The sequence below is a fragment of the Astatotilapia calliptera genome, chromosome 15, assembly GCF_964374335.1.
Source record: "Astatotilapia calliptera chromosome 15, fAstCal68.1, whole genome shotgun sequence".
Taxonomy (NCBI): Eukaryota; Metazoa; Chordata; class Actinopteri; order Cichliformes; family Cichlidae; genus Astatotilapia; species Astatotilapia calliptera.
In genome coordinates this window covers 3,942,015-3,966,182 of record NC_137436.1, presented here as the reverse complement: position 1 = coordinate 3,966,182, position 24,168 = coordinate 3,942,015, and the positions used below count along the sequence as shown (strand labels likewise).

The 24,168-nt window shown below is 43.5% G+C and overlaps 1 protein-coding gene across 13 annotated transcripts in view; it reads left to right on the top strand.

The window, feature by feature from the left end:
• klhl29 (kelch like family member 29) overlaps window positions 1-23,890 on the top strand; it is a 267,268-nt gene extending 243,378 nt beyond the window's left edge. For all 13 annotated transcript variants that reach the window (XM_080289951.1, XM_080289947.1, XM_080289948.1 and 10 more), the window contains 3 exons: window positions 5,391-5,584; window positions 19,517-19,661; window positions 22,372-23,890. In XM_080289951.1, coding sequence (XP_080146077.1) covers window positions 5,391-5,584; window positions 19,517-19,661; window positions 22,372-22,555 — 523 coding nt within the window. In that variant the 3' untranslated portion in view covers window positions 22,556-23,890. The remainder of the gene's footprint in view (window positions 1-5,390; window positions 5,585-19,516; window positions 19,662-22,371) is intronic.
• Window positions 23,891-24,168: the final 278 nt, after the last annotated feature.

Below are 24,168 nucleotides of genomic sequence, written 5' to 3'. Positions count from 1 at the left end.
ATCGCATGTGTGTGAAAAATAGAGACAAGTATGGAGAAAAGCATGGTTCATCATCCCCACTACCCTCCAGTTAACTACATTAGTGAATTGGATCCAGTGCCTTGGGCGCCTTCTTGATGATTAGATTGCATGACTTGCGTGTTTTGGAGACAGCTAGTCTATGGACATGTGGTCAGAAATGGAGGCTGTGTGGTCAGCATTAAAAGGCAGGAACCGGTCGACAGCTTCCAAATTAACCAGAGGCGGTACAAACGAGACCAAATGTGTCAGTTGTCAAATGAACTGCAACAGCCAAGCAGCGACCTCAGATGATGAAAAATTAGGCCAACGGGGGAAGTGTTAAAAGGTGCAGTTCCTCAAATAGCCACTGAGCGTTGACTCCAAATGGGAATCAGTCCCCACGGGCTCCCATATCAACCTGCCAATCTTTAAAGCAAAATTAAACGTCTTTGAGGCCTGGTGCTACAAAAAAATCTCTCATTTCTATTACCGATTTTCTCTTTCATGATAAATGAATGAGGGGAAAACTTTTTTTTTATAACCTTCCTCTTTTTCATTCAGCTGCTCCGTTTAGAAGTTGCCACAGTGGATCGCCTTCCTGCATCGCTGAGCTGTCCCAAACCCAACTAAAATCTGAGCATCTTCACCGCCTCCAGCTCCGCCTGGTGTCTTTTTGATAGTGCTACTATCTCCAGCCTACCTGTTTAAAACCTACAAAAGTTTGAAGTTAAGCTTAATTAGGTGCATGGCTGCTCCAAGTGATCAGTGGTCATTGACACAGTCCCCTCGCTGTCAGCTAGGCTTCGCCCTCAGCTAATAAGAGTCACTGAAGTGGAAGCGTGTTTCTGGTGTCTTTTTGAAGCATTTTTAATGCAACTATCTGATAAATATCATAACTTGCTGTGCAGGTATTTGTTCCAACAGTCCATCTAAGATATCAGTCCTCTACTTTTAGTCAGTATAGCATCTCATTTGCATGTTATTTAGCTCTAATAAGCAGGTATCTGGTATCTGTCTATGGATACAACGTTGCACTTCACTCTCTTCCTTTAAAAAGGGAGTTTTTCCTTCTCACTGTCGCCAAGTTCTTATTCACAGGGGCCCGTCTGATTGTTGGGATTTTCTCTCTATTATTGGCGCTACAAGATTTAAAATTAAATACAGTTGTGATCAATTTTGCTCTAAAACGGCCTCTAAAAAGCTCTACAATGCACAGTCCAGAAGCAGTGTGTCATTATGCTGTGGCTACGTCCATATTTTATATTGCCTCTGATACATTTCATGGCATGAATTCCTGTGTCACATTAGATCACACTTACCGATTGATGTTATTCTTAGATGCTATAGCACATTGATGTTGTTCCATAATCAGAGGAAACAAGATGGCGAGCACACGCACGCAGATAACAGATACACATACATATTCACAAGGCTTTAGATGTGTAATGCCACTGAGCAAATCCGACGGCAGGCTGCATTTGGTTCATTTTTATGGTCTGTGAGTCAGATGTTTGTTTCCGAGTTATTGTTAAAAAGTGAGGGCCTGAGGGCCAATATCTTCTTATGTACTGCATTTTCTCAGCAGCCTGTAATGACATCAGTCTTAGCTGGTGAAGCCCACGTCCACCACACGTTCCAGCTTTTTGAAGATGACGGAAACGGGTTTAATCTTTCGGCATTCTCTTGAAGTGCCAAATCAGTCTTATAGAAGACATAAATAAATAAATAAAGACTTGATTCTATTTTAAAAAGGATAAAACTAACAAACAGTCTGACAAGTATTGTCTGTGTATAACATCTCTTCATATTGTGCATTCCTTTGTACCATACAGCTCAAACAGTATTAAGAGCACATTGCAGGGCAGCGCTTTTGCTCAGGATAGTTTGATATCATTGATGAACATGTGCACTGTAGTTTCCAGTATTTTTAGTGAACATCGTCAACGGCATCCTGATGCCTTAAATACCATCAAGGGACCTAATATGTATTCATCTGCCACCCTAAAAAAAAATGGTTTTCAGTAAATGTTCTATTTGGCTAAAAAGTGAAGTACCAAGCTGTGTTAGAAAATTACTTTGTTAGATTTACTTTGTCTGTAAGAACGACTAGGATTGGCGCTGGGTGCCACAGATTGTTAGGGAAATTGGAAAATGCTGGAGACGGATGGAATTGTCCAATAGGGAATAAAAATAACTCCAGCCTTTTGGTTTTGTCGCTGGTGAAAAATGCAGTGTAGCCAGTAAACATGCACACTACCCACCAATAACCAAGTTGTATGCCGATAAGTCAATCAGATTATCCCCCCCCCATCAATTTTATTAATTACCAGTTAATTAATTAAGGTCGGATCGCCACGTAGAGTCTGCAGACAGGTGGAGAAATGGCACGTCCATCTGCCAATCGTCGTGAGCAAACGCGGCAGCTGCGGCTGCATATTTTGCACGGCATCCGTCTCGATTCACCTGTTGTTATCAAACATAATGGTTCTCATGCAGTCTGGTCATGTGGGAACACAATCACACTTTGCGGGGATGCCTCGCACCTGGGTGACACGAAATTATAACGCTGATTTGTTGACGCATTAGTCGCGGTGCGCGCCGCGAGCATCAGCCTGTCATTTTTATCCGCGTTACGCATTCGAAAGCCTGGCCTCTTTCTTTCATTCACATCCTCGTCCTGCCCTTCCTATCAGTCTTTCGTTCTGTCTCTAACCTGACATAAAGGAACACAATCCCACGTTGTTTGTTTCGTTGTAACCCCGCAGCTGCATTTTCAAGATGATTGTCCCTGCGTGATGAAACAGTCCCTGTCAAGAGCTACAGACGATTACATGGCTTCACGCGGTGATCAGTCTGTGTGTAAACACTTTTTTAAAAATTTTTTTAAAGAAAGCAATCGATGTAGCGCAGAATGTCGATGATTAAACTCATACGTTGTCTTTAGTGACGATGAAAACAGCTTCTGTCTGACTGAGGGAAGAGGAAACAGAAGGACAGAGATGGTCTTTGTTTTTGTAATCAGCAGAGTGTCTCCCTCCTTGCTTTGGCTCCTCTGCCTTGGAGATATAATCGAACCATATACACCCACTCTCGAGTCTTTTTAGTGTCAGTCCTCATGTCACGGTTCACATTAAATGCTTGACGGTGAATCACACACGTAATGAATTCAATCAGATTTGCAACCTGCGAAACAGCCCCGAGACGGCGGCTTTCTTCTGACCTGCACGTGTTCCCTTTTATTACAACTCCTGACCCTTTCTGATTGGATGATAGCTGTGCTGTGTTTACATTAATGGGATTTGAAGCCCATTTCCCTAATCTGCTTCTTATTGAAAGATACTGGGTCTCACGTGATGAGCACATCGTTATCTGAAGAAGTCAGAATGGCAGTTTTTATTCAGCATTATAGCTATTTCTGTTTTGTGTCTAAAGCTTTGAATTTGGAGAAATGCAGCCAGTATTTCTAATCGTCTGAATATTTGAAGAGCAAGAATTGGAATCAGATAAAGTGCTGCAGGAAAAATTATCTCTTCTTTCAAAATATGTAAAAATATAATTGCATAAATGTTTTATTCCAAGCCCTAGCAATGTTTTTCCCTTTACAATAATACCCAGGGCTATTATCTGGCTCTTTAGCAGCCACTGTGTTCACTAGCTGGTCGCCAACTGCGTCTGCTATACGAATGAACCAAAACTGCGACACCGCGGGCCACGAGACATTTATTATGTGCAGAAATATGGAAACCGGCTGTTTGCAGCAGTGCCGTGTGACTTTTGTCTGTCCCGTAATCAGCATCACTCAGCAGCATCTGACCCTTAAATTTGTGAACCTCCCCCGATGTGGTCCGAGGGGTAATTACATCTGCCGGGGAATGACCACGTGCCAGTCCTTCTATCTCAGCGGGGTTCGGTTACTCAACCTGATTCGGGCAAGTGTGTGAGCGTGAGTGTTTGAAAAGTGCTAATTGGCACTCTTGAGTGTTTCAAGTCCACCTTTCCTAGAGCAGCTTCTGTGTCACCACTTTGTCAGACTGACACTCGATTTTAAACCCACCCCATCCCCTCGGCAGCTGTTGCCAAGGTCATTATCAGACCCCGAGAATATTCCCAAAGGCTAATTCACCCATATCCTCTGGCACTTTATCTAACAGCCTTCTCACAGGAAGGTGGTTGCAATGAGTGCTTCCAGGTGTCATTTAAATTCAGCCTGACTTCAAATGCTGCACAGACCGCGGTGGCGAAGCATCCGTACGCTAAAACAAACACCTGTATGTTGTATGAATGGGAGAAGACACCTGTGCCGTGATGAAGGTCGTTGACCCCAGTGAGAAAACTGGAGTTAAAAATGACTTTTAAGTGTGGCACTTTTAATATTCACTCAAGCGCTTCAAGTGTAAGATTTTGTTGTCTTGGGAATTCTGCCCCCGGTTTTCAGACAAAGGTGTTTTTCTTTACAACAAAGACGCAACCTTGATTACGGAGGCTCGCTTTAGTCTGAATGGATGCGTGTTTTAATCACAAATCCTGGATCCGTTTGCGCCTCTTTAATGAGGCCCGCTCCAGCTGGAAGGCTGTCGGCGCGGCTGCTTTGATCAGTGGCCCATGGACACGGGATTACACTGCTAACACACCGCGCTAATGGAGCCGCAAGTCAAAAACACACACCCGCGTGGCGCATGCACGCACACACATGCCCAAACAGGAATGCAAATGTGGGGAAATATACATATAAAACGCACACGCTCAACCTCTGACAAGGGCACAATCCAATAAGCCAGCGTCTTGTTCTCATGCAGCCCTTTGTGTCAGGCCCTTTCATCTGGCTGTATCTGTTTGGGTCGGCTGAGTTTTAGGCTCCGCGTTGACGTCTCTGCCAAAGAGGGCTCAGCGAGTAAGGTCCAAAGCTCAGTGCTGACACACAGCCCAACTCTAGAGACTAATGGCTTGTAGCTCCCAACATATGTTGTTTTGTGTAATTGCTTTAATTGCTGTCATTGTACGTAATGGTTGGTCTTTTTCATCTTCCCTGGTGGTGTAGGCATTCTGCTAATTATATCTGTCAGCCCTGCAGCCAAATTGAGCATTTCACTGTGAATTCAGAGCAGTGGGAACTTTTAAAATCAGAGCGTTTCTGTAAACTATTGGTGTGCGTGTGTGGGTGTAAATGAGTGACTGACTGCTGGGTGTTACAGGGGTTTTCATAAGTAATTCTCCTCATCCTGGAGCTGTTTAATAGAAGTGGGGTCGCGAACTTTGCTCATCAGTCAAGTCTAAACCTTGACCTGCGCGTAGTTCTGCTTCTTTTATCTGTTTTATTAACTAGAAAAAAAGGTGAAATGACTATATGGGTAATTTCATAAGCCTAAGAAAATGTCTTTGTTTCCGTTCAGGTACGACACCATCACCAACCAGTGGGAGACGGTTTCTCCTCTCCCCAAGCCGGTCCATTCTGCCGCAGCCACCGTGTGCGGAGGGAAGATCTACGTGTTCGGAGGTGTGAATGAGGCCGGGCGCTCGGCGGGTGTGCTCCAGTCCTACGTACCGCAAAGCAACACCTGGAGTTTCATTGAATCGCCCATGATAGGTAAGACAGGTGAAAACACACAGCGTGTTTGTCACAGATTCACACATGCAGCAAAAAAAAGTGAAGGGATGTTATGTCCTCAGGGGACTTGTCGCCATTGTTGCATCAACTTTTGTCTGATGACGGACCTGTTTCTCTCAGATATTCCCAAATGTAGGGTCCTTCTTCCTCATTGTGCTGTCAAATAAATTTAGTTGAAAGAGAATTAGCCCCTGAAAACCTCCACGCTTTTCTTTCAAGGCATCATATCAGAGCATCAGTATTTAGACTGCTTTTTATTTGCGATGTAAAATCTAAAGTGGAAACGGCACAAAATGCAAAAGTATTAGTTTAACCATTTATATGCATCCATTCGTTTATTCTTTGACATCTTACTATCACATTAGAGAGCAACAAGATATCTTTGGGCCTCAATTATGGCTGCCTGGTTGCCTAGCAACAGTGTTCTCACAACTCTACCCAGATGAACCCCTTCACTTCATGTCATGCGCTCGACTTACCCTGTCGAAATCTTAAACTCCTTCTTTATCAGTGCAGTGTTACACAGCACATTACTATGAGACCTTATATTTTCTTAGCGTGCATAAAACCAGACTCAATCAGTTTTATAAGTTAAGTTTGCAGCTCTGTTGCCTCATAGCAAGAAGAGAAGGTCCTGGGTTTGCATGGCTTCTTTCCACAGTCCAAAGACTGTGAACGTTAACTGGTACTTCAAAATTAGCCTTTGGTGGGAATGTGAGTGTTAATGGTTGTCTCTGTTGCACTGGGATGGACTGGCAACCCTGGACAGGTTACCTGCAAGGTGGCCAGATATTACAGGTTGCCCTATAATAGCTGGGTAGGTTCCAGATTAATGGATAGATTGATGGAGGGATGTCCTGTCCCTCCCCTCACACCCAACCGACCAATAGGTGGTCGTCTGATCGTTGGGGTTTTCTGTCTATTATTGTAGGGTCTCCATCTTACGAGATAAAGTGCCTCGAGGTGACTGTTTCATCTAGGGTTTGAGAGTAACGAAATTTCTATTTTCTGTATGTCCTGTACATGTGGCAGAATTGACAAATAAAGTTGACTTTGACTTTGACTGTTGTTGTAATTTGGTGCTGGATAAATAAAACTGAATTGACTTGAATCGAACTGAGTTGAAAGGATGGACGGATGGTGGTTTACCGATATATGCCAGTACTATAGTGGTCTGTTTGTGCTGTTGAGCTTGAAGGTGTTTGAACATGCTGTCTAGGAAATTCGACTAGCACAAATGTAATCTATATCTGTCGCTATTTAGACAGCAAAGATTTCTGGCACAACTTCGCCTACTTCCAAGGTGCGTGGAGAGAATGTTTCCATGTTATGATGTCCTCTTGTTTTTTAATCTAACTGCTGCACTGACTTCTAATTAAATGTAATCATTTTATGGGTCTTTTTGTATATTTGTAATATTCTTCTTACAAACGGGGGGGAGGGATTACGTCTCCTCCCCCCCGTCTTCATCATTAATGATCTAGTGCAGTATTTACTTGGACATGACTTAACCAGTTAACCAATACCAACCTGTTATATGTCAGCTGGTTTATCAATGAAGCTGTGATTGGTTAATTTGAATGTTTTTTTGCTACCCTGATGAAGGCCACAAGCCGAAACGCGTTGGTCAGTCAATAAAGTTGTTCTTCTTCCCTTTAAGTGTTGCTGGAGTTCCTGCGTTGTGTCTGTTTGGACAGCAAATGATAATAATTTTCAATTATTTATCACAGTCAGTTGCTTTATTGTTGGAAAGCAATTGCATGTAATTGACTTGACCCCATTCAGACTGACAGCAACCCGACTTTGTTTCATTGTATCATTTATGGCAGGTTTTAGTGGCAGTGTTGGTTTATTGATCTCTTTTTATTTTTGCATTGAAAAATTATTGAAGTGAGAGAACTTAATGTTGTTGGATTATTGCAATAATATCATCATATTGTGAGGGAAGTGTTTTGATAAGACTGTATCATGGGGTGTCTGGTGATTCCCAGCTGTACACAGTCACCCACCAAAACTGGAGCAACTACTGCTCGGATGGTCTGTTAATACAATGAATCACACAACAAACCATGCTGTTCCTCAGTTTGTATTATAAAAGCTCCAAGTGGCACTAACACCACAAAACCAGTCCAGAGGTCGAGTTGACTGATTTGACCGAACTAGGATGACGCCTAGCAGATAGCTACCAGCCGAGTTGGCACTCCTCTTTAACTCACAGTGCCTTTGGCCCTAATAATGCGACACAATTGCCAAAACCATTTTTCTCTGCTAAGCTGTAATTGTGTTTGTTTGTGTTGTAAAGTAGGGCATTTTAATGAGGGAGTTTGTGGTGACTAACTTGCTCTAGGAGTCAGGCCCGAGTGGTTTAATTTTTCAGAGCCAGAGTTTGGTTCCCGATGCTTTCTTTTCATCTGTATGGCCATGTAAACATAAAACCAACTACTTGGATTATATACTTGGTAGTTTTTTTCCCCAATTAAGGAAACCTTCAGTGTTTATCCTTTCAGTGAAAATGCTGAACCACACCTGAAAATTCAGCAGTCAGCCTGTTTTTACTTTTTCTCTTTATCGTTATCATCCTCGTCGGGATTTTCCATTATTCCCCCTCTTCCCACATTATTGCGCTGTCATAATAATGAGAAGACCATCGCTAAAATGATAGGTGGTTCTGACGATGGTTTCTGACGTGCTATTGGCCAAGCTGTGATCTGAATAACATCAGAATAACACCTGGATCCACATTCCAGTCTGATCCACCGGGGAGCTGTGAAGGACGAAAAGCCAGAAGAAAGCTGCCGTGACTCAAAGGTAGAAGGAAAAACACAAAAGCGTACCAAGCCTACAACTTTGTTATTCAGAGCACTGGCAGATGTCTTCCCAGTGCAAAGATCTTATCCACAGGCATTTCTTCACAAATATAAGTATCCTTGAAAGGTGCAGAGCAGGCGAGATTGCTATTGATTTGGACATATTCTGCAAATCTCTTTGTTTCACATTCTGGCCTGGACAACACTATTGCACACAAGTCAGCTTTAAGCCTAACCTACAAACTTCTTTGTGCTCTATAGATAATTCAATATTTTGTGAGAAAGAGTTAAAAAAAAAAAAAAGGTTGATAAGTGGGATTTGACTGAATTGTGTTTCTCTATTTGCAAGCTAAGAACCAGCGTTGCCTGCAATAAGATTCTCATCCAAGCCAAGAAACAGCTCCGGACATAATTGCAAGAAATATTGCAAATTGTTTAATCCACACAAAAAAACAGAAGATATAACTTGTTAATTAGTAAGATTTAGAAGTGCTGAGGGGCAGTTTGTTACCTTCTGGCAGAGGCAGGAGAGCTGTTTCCAGTCTGTGAGCTAATCCAAGCTAACAGAACTGCAGAGTGTAGCCTTATTTTATCCATACTGACATGAGAGCAGTGCCGGTCTTCTCATCTTACTCTTACAATGTGCATACATGCCAGGATATTTAAAAAGTTCCTTTATGGTTGGATTTAATTAGCAATCTGCTACAGTCATCTCCAGCCCCATATTTTTGTTTTGGATCTTCACTAGGATGGCTTTGCATGATTTCATCTCATTTCATCCATTGATTGATCCATTTCATCCCCCTGTTCATGGACTTCAGTGTTTTAGCTCCTGTCTCTTAAAGGCCAGACGCCCTCAAAGCTCACTTTTCTTTGAAGTAACAATGATTAAATATTACTGTTTCTTGCATGGCTTTGTCTTTTGTTCAATCTTCTTCATGCTGAGTCGGTCCACTGAGCTTTGTGGGCATCTGCGTATGCAGAGCGATCTCACACTTCAGTCAGGGTGAGGCCTGGACTTTGACTGAGTCATTGCAACGCGTTAATACTTTTCTTTTTCTGTTTAGATCTGCTGCTATGCTTCAGCCAACATGTCAGACATATGGCTTCATATTTGATTCTTGGATACTTTGGTTTACAGAGGAGTTCATGGTGCCCTGGTCCTGTATCTGCAAAACAGGCCTAAATCATCACCCCTCCTCCCCCATGCTTGACAGTTAGTATGAGGTGTTTGTGCTGATATGTCGGGTGCTGTGCATTATGGCCGTACATCTCCACCTTGCTCTCGTCTGTCCAAAAGACATTGTTCCATGTGGTTTGTCGAGAGGCAGCTTTGCAGACCTAAACCATCCTGCCATGTTCTGTTACAGAGACGAGGCTTTCTCCTGGACCCCGTTCCAAAAAAAGCTGTGCTTGTTCAGCCTTTTACTAACTGTACTGTCATGAACTTTAACATTTAACATGCTAACTGAGGCCTGCAGAGTCTGAGATGTAGCTCTTGTATCTCTGAGCATTGCACGCTCATTGTGTTAACACTCACCTGAGTGCTCCAGACCAGTAGTCTACCAAAACATCTGCTTTTGTAGAAGCGCTCACACTTGCTGATGATCAGATAATACACACCTGGCTGCTAGCTAGTAATCCAGCTTCATGCCAGTCTCTTTTGAGCAAATCGTCCTCTGTGGTGTTGGCTTTTGGCTTTTGTTGGTTCAGTAGAACAAACTGTATGCATTGTTCTCCTGTGCTTTCTTCTCTAGGAAAGATTTGACTTTATTTCACAACTGGGAAAAAAACCTCTACCTTACTTGTAGAGCACTGAAAAAACTTGTTAAAAAAGTGTTATTATCAAGAGCAAAAGGTACGGCTGTGCAGGCATCGACGAAAGATGATATCAGCCGGGCCGAAGAATTGGAAACCTAGCAGACTAGCAGAGCCGTCTGAAGCCTGAGCTTATGGGTCGCAGCGATTAATTGTACATCCACTGACCTCATTAATTGAAACTTTGGACCATGTTTAATATGTGAATCCACTTTTGTAATATTATATATATATATATATATATATATATATATATATATATATATATATATATATATATATATAGCAAAAAAGGGAAAAGCATGAAAGAGCCACTTCAACAAATTATAGCACATCCTGGGAGCTTAATGGCTATGGCGCATGCCTCAAAACCGCGCTGTCCACAGTTCAGCAGAAACACAGAGTCAGAGAAGTATTTGAAAGTTACACCAGCACAGAGACACTTTGCTGAGCGCTGTCGCCCAGAAACTTGCTTTCAGTTACTGGAGCCGTCTCAGGGCTTTACTACTGTGAAGGAAACGATGATTATGTAACACGGGTGTTTGGGGCGAGCGCTATGTGGTATTAAAGGGCTTGCAGAGCAGCTGGCACAGGAGAAACACACACATATATACGCACACACAGAAACACATAGATCCAGACATGCACACACACAACGGCTGCTTGCCTCACATAAACCGTGCATCCCTGAGGACCACAGGTACACAAATTATATAACAAGCTGGGAGGTTACACATGCGTGCGTGTATGCATTGTGTGTGTGTGTGTGTGTGCGCGTGCATGGCAGACACAGACAGACATATCGTCATCTGTCAAGCCGTAGATGAGCTGGCGTCTTACAGCCAACGAGGCAGGAGATAATGGACGGGTTTAGTGCTTCCAGTGAAATTGGGCCGGCGATGATTTTAGCGAGGCGTTGAGGGCGGGGAGCGCTCCTTGAACAACCCCCTGCTTCCCTCCGTTGCTCTCCATCGCTATTCTCTCTGTTCATCTCTCTGTCTCACCCCTACACCCCCCCGACTCCGTCTCTCATGGTCTCTCCGCACCGTCTTATCAACTGACACAAATATTTTTTACAAATTTTTTTGCAGCTGTGTGTGTGTATGTGCGCGCATCTATGTGTGTGTGTTTTCCCCCTGCGTGCACCGTCTCCCGCGTGGGCTGCAAATGGGTTTCACAAACACTTATCAGGACGGACTTCCCATCTCTCGCAGAGTGAAAAATAATATTACTCATGCCAAAAATAGTCCCTTCAACAAGTCTATTGAGATACGCCGGGTCTCTGCAGCTTCGTTCATCCAGAGCTTCCTTTGTCTTCAGCGTGTCTCTCTCTGCTGAGCAGTATATGGTCTGAAGATCATAACTGAGCACTTTCACATGTAGTAAGCTATTTAAGAAGTCTCATTACTTCATTCTCCAAAGGTCAGCTCACCTAAATTACCGAAATGCCATAGTTTTCTGCTTCCATCTCAGAGAAGAAAAAAAATCAGCGTGTAACATGTTTTTAAAAAGGTCAATCAAAGACCCCTTTAATATATCCGTTCTAGTGGAGCTGAAACATAGCATAGGCAGGGAGAGCTTTGGCAATCACTCCTGCCTCAGCTTCACAAGTCTTTCCTTCTCTTTCTAATATCAGTGTTTCAAATATGAGCGATAACCCCCCCGCTTAGAGTCGTGTCATTGAATGAACAGTTTTTATATATTTATGTCACGTAGCCTTTTTTTAAATCACTGCTTAAAAGAAATTAAGGGAACCCCTAAATCACACATGACTGAAAAAATACTCAAGTTGAAAATCTCCACAGCGATGTGTAAAAACGACATAACAGTCAAATGAGACAGCAGATGGTATCCTGGGGATTCTCCTCCCAGACCTGGATTGGAGCAGAACGTAGCTCCTGGACAGTCTGTGGTGATATTTGGATGCACCCCATACGTAATATCCCAGAGGTTGCAATTGGATTCATGTCCTCGGGACGTGAGGGCCTGTCAGTGGCATCGACGCCTTTGTCGGCCACAGGAGGAAACCAGGGCCCAGCACAAAGCACAAGGTCTGACCCCGACAGCAGTCAGGGTACCGTCGGCTAACATATGGAAGTCTGTGTCTCCTCAGACCATCACTGACCCACTGCCAAACCAGTCATGTTGGACGATGGCATCGTAATGTTCACCACAGGATCTCCAGACCTTCTCACGTCTGTCACATGTGCTCAGTGTGAACCTCCTCTCATCTGTGAAGAGAACAGGCAGCTACGGTGGACGTGCCAATTCTGGTGTTCTCTGGCAGATTCCAGTCAAACAGCACGGCGCTATGCCGCGAGCACAGAGCCATTAAACAATATTGGATCTTTATATCCTCATGAGAAACATGCACAACTAGCCTGCTGGAGGTCATGTTGTAGGGCTATGGCAGCGCTCTTACTGCTCCTCCTCACACAAAACGGCAGATATTGGTCCGGCTCTCCTCGTGTCACAGCCCACTTCCTGTTTCTTATCTCCTCCACACTCTTGAGACAGTGCTGGTAGATGTAGTAAACCTTCCTGTGACAGCATGTGTTGATGCGTCATCCTGGAAGAGCTGGACTACCTGTGTAACCCGGCAGATTCTGTCTCATACAATCAGTAGTGACAAGGATACAAGCAAAAAGCAAAACTGAGAAAAATCAATGAGGGGAAAAAAAAAAAGTAGATATCAGCGGTTTGTGAGCACCACCTGCAAAACCATTCCCTTTCAGGTGGTTGTCTCTGCAGTGCACCTCACTTTCATTTGAACCAAATCAGGTGCAATGGACTCACATTGATTTGTGCTCCCTTCATTTTTTTTTTTCTTTTTGTGTTCCTGCCTTGTCTCTGCTGTCACAGACTGCTGACAGCAATGAGCCTGAAAGCGATGACCGATGGCTCGACATTAGCTAATTACAGATCACCATTCCTTGACAATGTCCTTCAACACGCAAACGGCAGAAATATCGACCCATCCAGATCTAAAGCTGATAAATCAGTGTGCACTTTTGAACACTTTTCACCTGGCAGCAGTGAACAGGAAGGGAACCGTCACAGGATGGATATTAAGCTTCACTGAGGCGGGGATCTGGGAAAGGCATCACTGTCTCATTGTTTTTTATGATTTTCTGTTTTAGTTGAGAGGTCATCTAAATATTTGCGTCTAGAAACAGATGGAAAGTTGACAGACCTTGTGCTGCAGGATTATCCAGAATGTTAGAGGGGTGTTTAACCCTCCATGGGGTCTGCAGGCCGGTCACATGACTAAAAACTATGAATTGTGTTCTTACTAAATGTAGCAGATGTCTGTCGACCAAACAGTTTGTCCAACCAAATCTTGGCCACAACTCTTTGATAGATTTCCATTGAAAATCTGCACAAAGCTGCAGGACTGACACGCCAGTTAACCTCTGCTGCTCTCGAGCTTGCTGTTAGCATGCTAACGCAGTAAATTAAGTATGTATGCATGGTGTTCAGCAGATGCATGTTTGGAGTGGATACGAACGCTGATGCTGGCAAATATCGCCGTGCACATATATTCTCATAAAACCCTATTAGCGTTGCTGTCGTTCCTGATGACAGAGCTGATATATGACGCTTTTTAGGGGCTTTTTCTTCTTAACATTGTGGTTTTTGTTAACTAATCTGTGCTGCAAAAAAACAAACTGTTCACAGCATGTTCTTTGAGGGAAAGAAATGAGGCAGTAATTTTAGAAATATGAAGCATAAATGAGGATATTTTTCCACAAACCCCCCCCACCCCCCCCAAACTAAATTCGTGTTTGAGGCCAAAATTCTAAAATTCCATGAAATCTTAGAAGCCTTAACAAAAAATTAAGTTTACAGCATCTTTACGTGCAGTTTCGTACCGAAAAGCATTAACGTGGCACACCAGGACTTAATCCACGACAAATGACCGACCAAAGTCAACTGTACACAAGCTGTCAATGCAAAAAATGAAGGATGTCGTCTCACAGATACATTTGTCGTAACTTTAAATTATTAAAATTACAACCAGCGAAGCTCCTGATGATTACAGCCTTTTTGAGGAGCTTTTTGAACTTTTGAACTTGCTGTTCTCTTTGCTGTTAAAGCGTGGGGAGTCACCATGCCAAGATCAAAAGAGCCTCTGTGAGGATTTTGAGGAAAATGCTGGAGAATGCCTGTGGGTCTCACTTATGGAACGTTAAAAAGATCTACAAATCATTTGAAATGGATCGTTCCACCGTGAGAAGAATCATCAGCAAGCTGCTCCAACGCCGACGTCCCCCAGCTGACAGACGGGTCCCCGTCGACCGGTAGACTCCAAAAGCCCGGGAGCAGGAGCGCCGCTGCGAGATACCGACCGTCGGGATGATCGTTTCCCCCGAATGACGTAACGGCAGACCGGCCGCGGCCCTCGAGAGCGCCATTTACAGAGGTGGAGGAAGAGGAAGGGAAAGTGACAGAGCAAGAGAAGGTGGAGAAGGTGGAGTGTTTCCATAGCGACCTAATTGGACATGCACCCATCATGCTGAATTAAAGTACATCATCCTCTTTCAGCTATTTCGGCCCATCATTTCAAAGGCAGCTCTTATTCTCCTCACACTGCATAAAAGGACATTGTGTGTGAAGAGGGAGGCAAAAAAAAGGGGGAACTTTTCGCTGCTCCAATTACCTTGTTGTGATCTTATCTAAGCTACTGTCAGAGAGAACTGATGCTTCTTTGTCCTTTTTCCTCACGCTCTCTGGTATGATACAGCGAGCTGGAGTGGATCACCTCATCCTCCGTCGTTTGGAGGAGAATGTCTTGTTTATCCCTTGTTTGCGTTTCCTCCCGCGATCGGCCGCACATTTCAGCGTCGATGTAATGCCGCTGCGGCTTTGTGATGGAGGCTGCTGTTTGGCTTTTTATCAGAGACTGCGGTCTTGTCTAGATCTGTACAGCAAACAGTATTGGTCTGATTGAGTGAATTGTTCTTTACTCTATTTGTGTGGGTTATTGTTGCTGCGTGCTGGTTTTACAGCGTCGGATATCTGCTGCCGGTGTTGATGCAGGAACGAGATAGGGAAGAACAAGGTGTTCGTTGAGACAGCAGCTACACAATTCATCATACCCGTGTGCGGGTGTGTGCGTTTTCTTTTGTTTGATGTCCTTGACCTCAGCCCGGGGGGAACCCAGGCTTGGTGACTAAGCTGTTTTATCAAGGTGCGGGAGAGTGTGTCAGCCCATGTTGCCCCGCAGGCACAGCTATACTTCTATCACCGCTGCAGAGTTAAAACCTTGTTTTGCTGCCTCTTTTTATTCATTTTTTATGTAGAACGTGGTCAGCTGTGGATTCCTGGCTGAGCTCTCTAACCTTCGAGCTGCGAAAGCCGACAAAATCTATTGCGATATTTCAAGAATAGCAAAGTCCATCTCAGAATTGAAAAGTTTTCAGCTGACACAGACAGATTGCGCTCCCTTTACTGTATCTCAATGTTGTTTCAGCAAAAAATGACTCGTTTTCTGCAACGAAGGCCAAGGGATGAGAACAAAACCAAAGCGGTGGAAGAGAAGTGGAACCCCAGCAGCAGTCCTCTGAGGCTTGCCAAACGAGAACTATGAGATTTACCTGCCTGGTACTCCTCCAAGCACTCAAACTCGGTGCTTACTGTTAGTCCGCTAGAGAGAGGCAGGAAGTGATGGCAAGAGTTTCAATGGGGGAAAAAAGAGAGGAAGGTTTTTCCTTTGAGAGCATCCTGTTATTATTCTGCCTCGGGCACAGAGCAGAGAGAAATGAGTGTTCTGTGTTTATGGGACCTAACACAAAACATCATGTACACACGCTTACGCTGGCACACACACATACGCTCAGGAAGACTGGCAGCAGCATATCAATGAGACGAGGAAGGTAAAAGAAGAAAATAAACACGTCTGGCAGAATGTGAGGAGGACCAATCAGTGGCAACTTGTTTCTCAAGGGCAGAAATTGAGGCTGACGCCTCAGATGGTTGCAGTGGAACTTAAGATTGCATTTCACTCTGCGTAAATGATTGCAGGATCGTCATATGTGAATAATACAGTATTTTTCAACCGCAATAGCAGCGTAGTCTGTCTCTGTCAGTCTACAAGTGAGATAGTTCAACAGCTGCTGAATGATATGCCATGAAATTTCATGCAGACACTGGTCCCAGGAGGATGAATCATTCATGACTTTGGTGATCCTCTTTTTCTCTAGCACTCACATGAGTTTGGTATTTGAGATTTTAAGTGAAATATTTCAACAACTCTTCGAGTGCTTTTTGGAAAATGTGGCACCCTGCAAGGACAAACTCTTTATAACTTTGATGAGCTCTTAATTTTTCTTTTGAAATCTTCATCAGCTCCAATTCTTAGGTTTCTGGCGCTAATTAGCAAATGTTAGCATGCCACTACTGAACTAAGATGTTGGATGTTGTAGACATTACACCTGCTTAACATTAGCAAACATGGATGTAGTCGTTATGTAGTTGCCCACAGCTGTGTGCAGGACCATTTAAGGCTTTGCATTTGGTATTTTTAGCTTAATGTAATCATATTTGAAAGGGAGGATAGCACAACTCTAAATAATTGTAGCCTCATATAAGATTTTGGCTAGCGAAAAAATGGCTCAAACAAAATGTTCTTATCAGAAAAAACAAGATCACCCAAGGCTGAGCCCTTGAATAATTTTTTAGATTATTTGATAGAAAAAAAGGACAATCTGCCTAAATGCATTTTATGTATGTGGTTAGAGATCAGCAGTATATGTAGCACGCCAAGCCCTTATCGTCCTCTTCATCCTGAACTGCAGTTAGGGCTCTAACACCAAAACATGTCTAAACATGCTAATTTGTTCCAGAAACTGTCACAATTGTTGTCAGCAGTTCAGACATGCGACTCTCCCGCCTCCAGATAGCTAACAACGAGCCAGCAAAATGACAACATTAGCTAGTTATAAGCTAACAATTAGCCAGCTAATGTTAGGTTCGAGTATCCTAAAACTCACACTTTACCTCTAATAAACTGTTTAACTACATTCTCACATCATATGAGAGTTAATTTGCTGAGTGTTGACTTGAACAATGTTAAGAATAAGAACAATAACTCTGGTATGGATCATCCACTATTTGTATGACAATTGAAAAGCGTGATGGCTGTGGGTGCGAATCATTTTCTGTATCTCTCAACTAAGAGAGAGCTAGCAAATCTAGATGTTAGAGACACTTAAAAACACAGGTTTTTCTAATAGATGCTAACAGCAGTTAACAGAGGCTAACAGCAGCTAACAGAGGCTAACAGCAGCTAACAGAGGCTAACAGCAGCTAACAGAGGCTAACAGCAGCTAACAGGCTAACAGCAGCTAAGAGTTTACCAGCGGAAAAGTTCAAGAAAAGTTCAAGATATGCTCAACAACCTCAGTATTACTGTCATCAGACAAACTTAGCTTCGCTGACAACTTTTTCACAATCTGCTCCACTATAAATAAATGTGGATGCATATTGACAGCTGAGGTAAACAGCCGACTGACAGCCTACATTCACTACAGATGGACGGCGACCAGAGATGGCTGTCTTACAGTGGATTATACACATGAAAGTAGAACTTCGTCAACTGCAATCTACTGACATCTAGTGATGAAATTTTACACACTGTAACTTTTAACTAACATAATAAAAGATCAATGTAGCTGTTTTGTAGTTACCCACGGGTTTGTGGACTACAATTTTACAAAAGACTTTGCACATTTTTTTTTCACTTAACGTCACTATATTTGGGCAAGAGTCATCAGCTACTTGGTTAACTGTAAATAACTGTAGCAATAAAAAAAAGAGTCAAAAAAGATTTTTGACTATTAAAAAAGTGGCTCAAATAAAATATTCTTACCACAAAGACGGGACCTTTTAGTACAACTGAATAAAAAAAAACCCCCACCAGAATCTCAGAATGTCTAAGCCCTTAAATATGCACATCTTCAAGCTTTACTAAAGTTTTAATGAGTTTTTTGTACCAGGCTGTACATGTTTATTTCTGCTGTAAAGCTAAGCATTAGAGTCTAGAGGGACTGACTTACTTTTGGAGCTAACCTTAAGTGGCCATTCCAGCAGCTTAAGTTTTTGGCACTTTCTCATTGGCTTCATTTTTCAACCCAGGAGGTTGGCACTTGCTGCCATTATCATTTATTTTAAAGCAGCACTATATACACAGAGCCCCAGCATGGCAGCGCGCCCCTAGAGCACATAATGCAGCACAGCCAATTCAATAATCAGCAGCAGCAGCACCTCTGAACTCTGGAGCTGACCTTTTAATGAAATATGCCAGTCTCCTCTCAGCAAAAGGTAAGAGGAAAGGGGAGCTGGATCAAACACAGAGGTGAGGCTTTTTAGGGCTGCCAGCGCTGCCTTTATTAAGGCGTCAGGCTCGAATCCTCCCGGTGCCTGTTTGCGATGAGGGATGCCCGTCCACTGTGGCAGAAAACGGGGAGGACAGCAGCTTACGGCCAAGTATCCGTGCATTATTCATGCTGCTTGTAAATTGGCCAGCTGCAGTCTGCTAGAGAGAAATTGCCGGGAGTTTGAAATACATTTCCTCTTCCCGCACAGTAGGGCCACTGCTCGCAAACTCCTGGTTTCCAGCCGGCATCGTTACGCGCAAACCGCTGTTTCATTTTGTTTCCCATCATCTATACCTCTGCAGCGGTGCTGCTTCAATGCCTCTGCTTTCCTCGCACGCCATATACAGTGTCAGAGTGAATTATACACCATGCACAGTATGCAGTATCCCACCTGTTCACTCATGTATTGCCAATACATGCGCACATTGCTTTTTCTTTTCCTTATTTTTGGTTCTTTATAAATCTACGGAGGTGCCACGGGGCCTAATGCAATTGTGAATTATTGGGACTTAGGTAACTCTTTTATATTGCTTCTAAGCCCAAACATATTTTGGAGTGGAACCCAATAAAGCCACCGTGATTTATGAACTCTGCTTTTTCATCGGTTTTGGTATCCATTCTGTTTTTTGTTTTTTCCAAAGCAATCTTGAGTGGGGCATATCTGTAAAGTGATAAGTAGAATGTTGATGATGATCGTTTTTGCATGCGCTGCGGGGACCAGGAGGAAGGGTGGGAAAAAAAGAACAAATTGATGTCATTATACCGAATGGAAATTTCTGCTGTGAGTGAGAATGACATCCAAACAATAGCTCTGTTTTCTCTTTTTTTCAAAATAAAAAATCTCTCCTGTTTTTCCCTCCCCTTTCTCTCTCTGTCTCGCTCCCTTTTTTTGTCTCTCATATCTTTAGATAACAAATACGCCCCTGCAGTGAGCCTAAATGGATTTATATTCATCCTGGGAGGAGCCTACGCTCGAGCTACCACTATCTATGACCCAGACAAAGGCAACATCAAGGCCGGTCCCAACATGAATCACTCTCGGCAGTTCTGCAGGTAAGAGATAATTAATGTAGCGGCACCACACGCAAGTTAAATCCCCAGTGTGGAATTTAAAAGATTTTTCAAAAGCTCAAAACTGCAGCTCTGTGTTTTGTGAAGCTTTAAGAAAAAAAACCCTCTGTGACATTATTAAACAGCCTGAAAACAATCTAAAACTCAATCTTATTAGTAATCTGTCAGTCTTTGTGTCATAACACAGGTAAACGGTCGCACGGGGAAAAAACGTTTTCAGGCCAGTTAATTAAAACTCGAACAACGCCACGGGGCTGACAGCCTTTTCCAACGCGATGCGGCTCGATTGCGAGAATTCTCCCTCGCCGGGAAATTTGCTTTCTAATACGCGACTGTTAAATCCGTCTGATCGGTATCGCCGCCGTCTGTCACAGAGAGAGAGAAACAAGACACATCTGAGGCGGCTTGATTTAATCAACTTTTCTACAGACTGTTTCGAGTTATTAAACTGAAATCTGAGTCATTTAGGTTTTAGTGGAGGCGGAAAGAGGAGGGGGCGGCGTATTTGTGCAGAGAGTCACGTTTGTTTCCTAAGAAAAAGAAAAAAAACAGGAAGTAGTACAACTGCGATCTGCAACTTTCCCACCATTAGCGAGGCCATAATGGCTGATGAAGGGAGAAAAATGAAAATGAACAGCAGTGGGATCACACCCTAATATCCCAGTCAACTCGAGCCACTGAGGTGTGCAGTTCGCTGGATAATGAACTCACAGTTTTCTAGGCCCTGAGCCCTTTCTTCTCTCTCTCTCGCTCCTTTTTTTTCTCCCCCTTTTCTTTTCCTTGCAGAAGTCGAGAAAAAAAATAGATAAAAAAAAAAGCATGCATGAAATACATTTGGGAGGCAATTACAGACAGTGATCTTATGTGCAAAACGTACACCATAAATCATGTTGTCAGAGTTATTGATAAGCTGCACCAGCACACGCCAGGCAGCTGTTCTGCTACATTTAACTAAGTCTGACACAAGAGAGGGGAGGAGATGCACGGCCGGGGGGGGCGGGATGGGATTGGGGGGGGACAACAAACACGCCGCTGTCAGACAGGAAACTCGGAAAAATATCTGCAGTGCACGAAGTCTATGCAGGAGAGCAGATATTTTCCCCTGGCTGCGTCCGGCCCTCCGCAGGCCCTGCACCTCCCCTCTGTTTATCAGGAAGAGCAGCCTCCAGGCTTCGCCCCGCGCTCTCTCCATTTTGGATCAGCTGTGCTTTTCTCTCTGAGTAGATTTAGGCTTTATGTAATAATCTTTTTTTTTTTCTCCCTTCTCCTCTCGCGGTCCTAACAGTGCTGTGAATTTTTGCAGTAGGACGGCATGTTGCTCGCCGCGTGCGAGCGCGTCTGTGTGTTTGAGCGTGCACCTTATGTAAATGCAGATCGTTCCAAAGCCCAATAGGAGTACAAAGCCCTAATCAGCTTACGGCCCAAGTTTTAATCCTCTCCGCACACAAACTCCTGTTTCTGTTTCTCATATCAAATGAGCACATTTGTACAGATATTTGCTTTTCAGTAGTTCCCCCCCCCCCCCCCCTCCTCTCTCTCTCGTCCTCGAGAGAAAATGTAATGTGTGAGATTTTATGTATTTTTTTTTTTATATATAAATTAATCCACCTCACCCTTCCCCAACCCTTCCCCACCTTAGCCCATGTTGTCGAGAGCAAGTGCGAGTGATGTCAATAATCCCAGGCGTGGCCCCCAGCGTGACAATCAGCATGTTTGTGGAGATGCCGTCTTTGTGTGGCTTTGTTGTCTCGTCGTGATTAACGCCACCAACAATATTTCTGCCGCTGTGACTCAGAGCTAGCTTTATCAAAGCAGCTCATACTTGCACTGAGCTACTTATCTTCCTGACACTGATTACCTCTCATTACTGTTTATCCTAACAGTCGATGCGCGCGTAATGCTCGCTTTCCCGTACAAAATCTCAAGATTTGTCATCTTTTAGATTTCACTTAAAGGTGACTGGGCGGCACAGTCAGTTACAGATGTGTCGTTTTTGTACTAAAGCTACTTTCGGCTGCTCCTTTCTTGTTTTTACACCGGATGCGATCCCAAAGTTTGCGTCTCCTCCCAGGATTTAATCGGGGATCTTTCGCTTGCTCGGCTAATTTGTAACCCACTGCACTATGGAGCCACTGTAGACAAACTTGCACAGCAGCTACTCCTAAAAACCTCTTGACTCAGTGGCACAATAGTAACTTGTACTAGTAACCTGCTCTTTCTTGCTCCCTCACATTGTTGCACAGGAATCTTTGGCACCACAGCGCTGCTTTAGTTCATTGAGGCCATGCACAGCTCTCTTTAAGGTCCCACCAGTGCACTTTAAACGGGTTGACATCTGGACTTTGATCGGGCCATTGCAACATGTGGATTCTTTTCTTTTTCAGCCATTCTGTGGAACAGTCAACAGCTTTTACCACTTTGTTGTTTGTTAGAGGCAGATTTCACCTCCAACAGATGTTATAGAAAAGCAGTGAATGGCTGTTGCTTTGATTAGTTTCGTTTGTTTTTTGCGAGGTAGATATGAGAGGATTCAGTATTGCATATAGTTGTTTAGTTTAGCATCAGGGAAACTGATAGCTTGCTATCAAATGGGAACACATAACTTTTTATATTGTGTTCAAATTTAGAAAAATGTCACTTTTCCTGCATCCAATCCTTGATTCGAAAGAAAATTTTGTGTCTTTTTATGCAGCGCCGTCATTCTGGACGGGAAGATCTACGCCACGGGAGGCATCGTGAGCAGCGAGGGTCCAGCCCTCGGCAGCATGGAGACATTTGACCCTTGCGCCAACACTTGGACACTCTTGCAGTCACTGCCCTGCCCGCTCTTCAGACACGGCTGCGTGGTCATCAAAAAGTATATCCAGAGTGGCTGAGGGTGGCTCGGACCAGGTCGCACTGGGTCAACGCTTAACACCAGCTGAGCTCCAGTTGTGGGACGATGTGTGACAGCAGCTTCGAGACGGGCCGATCGCTCGCTCGGTCTGTCGGCGACCTCTGAACTTGACGTCAGCATTCATCCACACTGTTGCCCCACACCTGAAGATAAAGTCAAATAAAAACGCCCTGTGCAGAATGTACTCATGTTTAACTACTCAGCCATGTCAGGTGACGATTCCCAACCCCCAGTACTGTATGTGTCATGGTAGTAGTTCATTCTCTGTCATCAAACAGGCACAGGGTCCCTCTTAGTAATTTGAAAACTCCAGGGTTTTTAAATGAAGTCTGTTTCCCCCCTCTGGTACTGCCTTTTGTTTTTTGTTTTCAGTGCATATCTCTGTAAACTCAACACCTTCATTTCCTTTCATATAATCTGACTCAGCTGAAAGCCATTGCAGGTCCAGATTCGTGTCCCTTTGAGTAAATCACACGTTAACAGGCGTAGGTTTCGCAGTCGTGCATTTGTGAAAGTTTTTGTGGCATACAAACGTTTTTCCAGTAGCGACATCTGAAGGACAGGAGGGAAAAGCGAAGGGAAGCGACGCGACTGTTTTCCTCTTTATCAGTGGATCCGATGAGTTTCTTTCTCCACTGCAACCAGAAGCAAAGTTCCAACTGTGCAGATTTATGGGGTAACTTTAAATCCAGATTCTGAACTCTGTGTAACCTGGGCCTTTTTAATGGCTCTCTAAATATTGGAAAAAAAACTATCAAATCGGGGTCAGGTTGGGTTTAAAAAGAGATTTCTTCCCCCCTCCTTTGTTCTTGTACAATTCCAGTCTGATTGAGATATCATCTGGAGGGTGAGTGGCTTTTTTTTCCTGCCTTTATTCACACTGACTTGCTCTCTGGGACAAAGAAAGCACCACACTGAGAGAGAGAAAGAGGGAATTCCTTCTTCCGCTGGCGTCTGATCAGATTCAAGTTGGGACAATTCCTCCGGAAAAAAAAAGCACAATATTCACCCGCGACTGTTATCATAGATGTTATCTGTTTATCCATGTTTCTTCTGTGTTTCAAGTTCCTCCTTCCCAAATCCGCTTGTTTTATACAATGTTTCATTGCAACCTGCAAATTATGTCGGGTTGGTATTCTGTAAATACAGCGAGGAAATATGTATATTTTAAAACCTGAAGGCAATTCTGTATAAATGTTTTTAGAAAAAAAAAAGATAGGCTGAATTGAAAATGGTACGTCTGTAAATCTGTACCCAAAAAGGAAAACTTAACAATTGTTATTATTGAAACCTAATACATATACCAGAATATGAACACATTGTCAAGTCTGTTTTTTTATGTGTTGTCCGGTTTAATCAGGGCTCTTAATGCAACAACTGTGAATAGACTTTTTAACCTTATTCTGAAAAACCCGTGGTTTCCTAGGCCTGCTTTTTAGTACGGCTTCATCGTTCCGCCAAACTGACTGTATGTAAAAGAGCCACAGTCGGCGCGACGTCACACACTGGTTTGTAAGCAACAAATGTGGAACTGCCTTCTATCGGAAGGCCACCAGATGGCGATAGCTGCGGTTGTTAAAAAAAAAAAAAAGA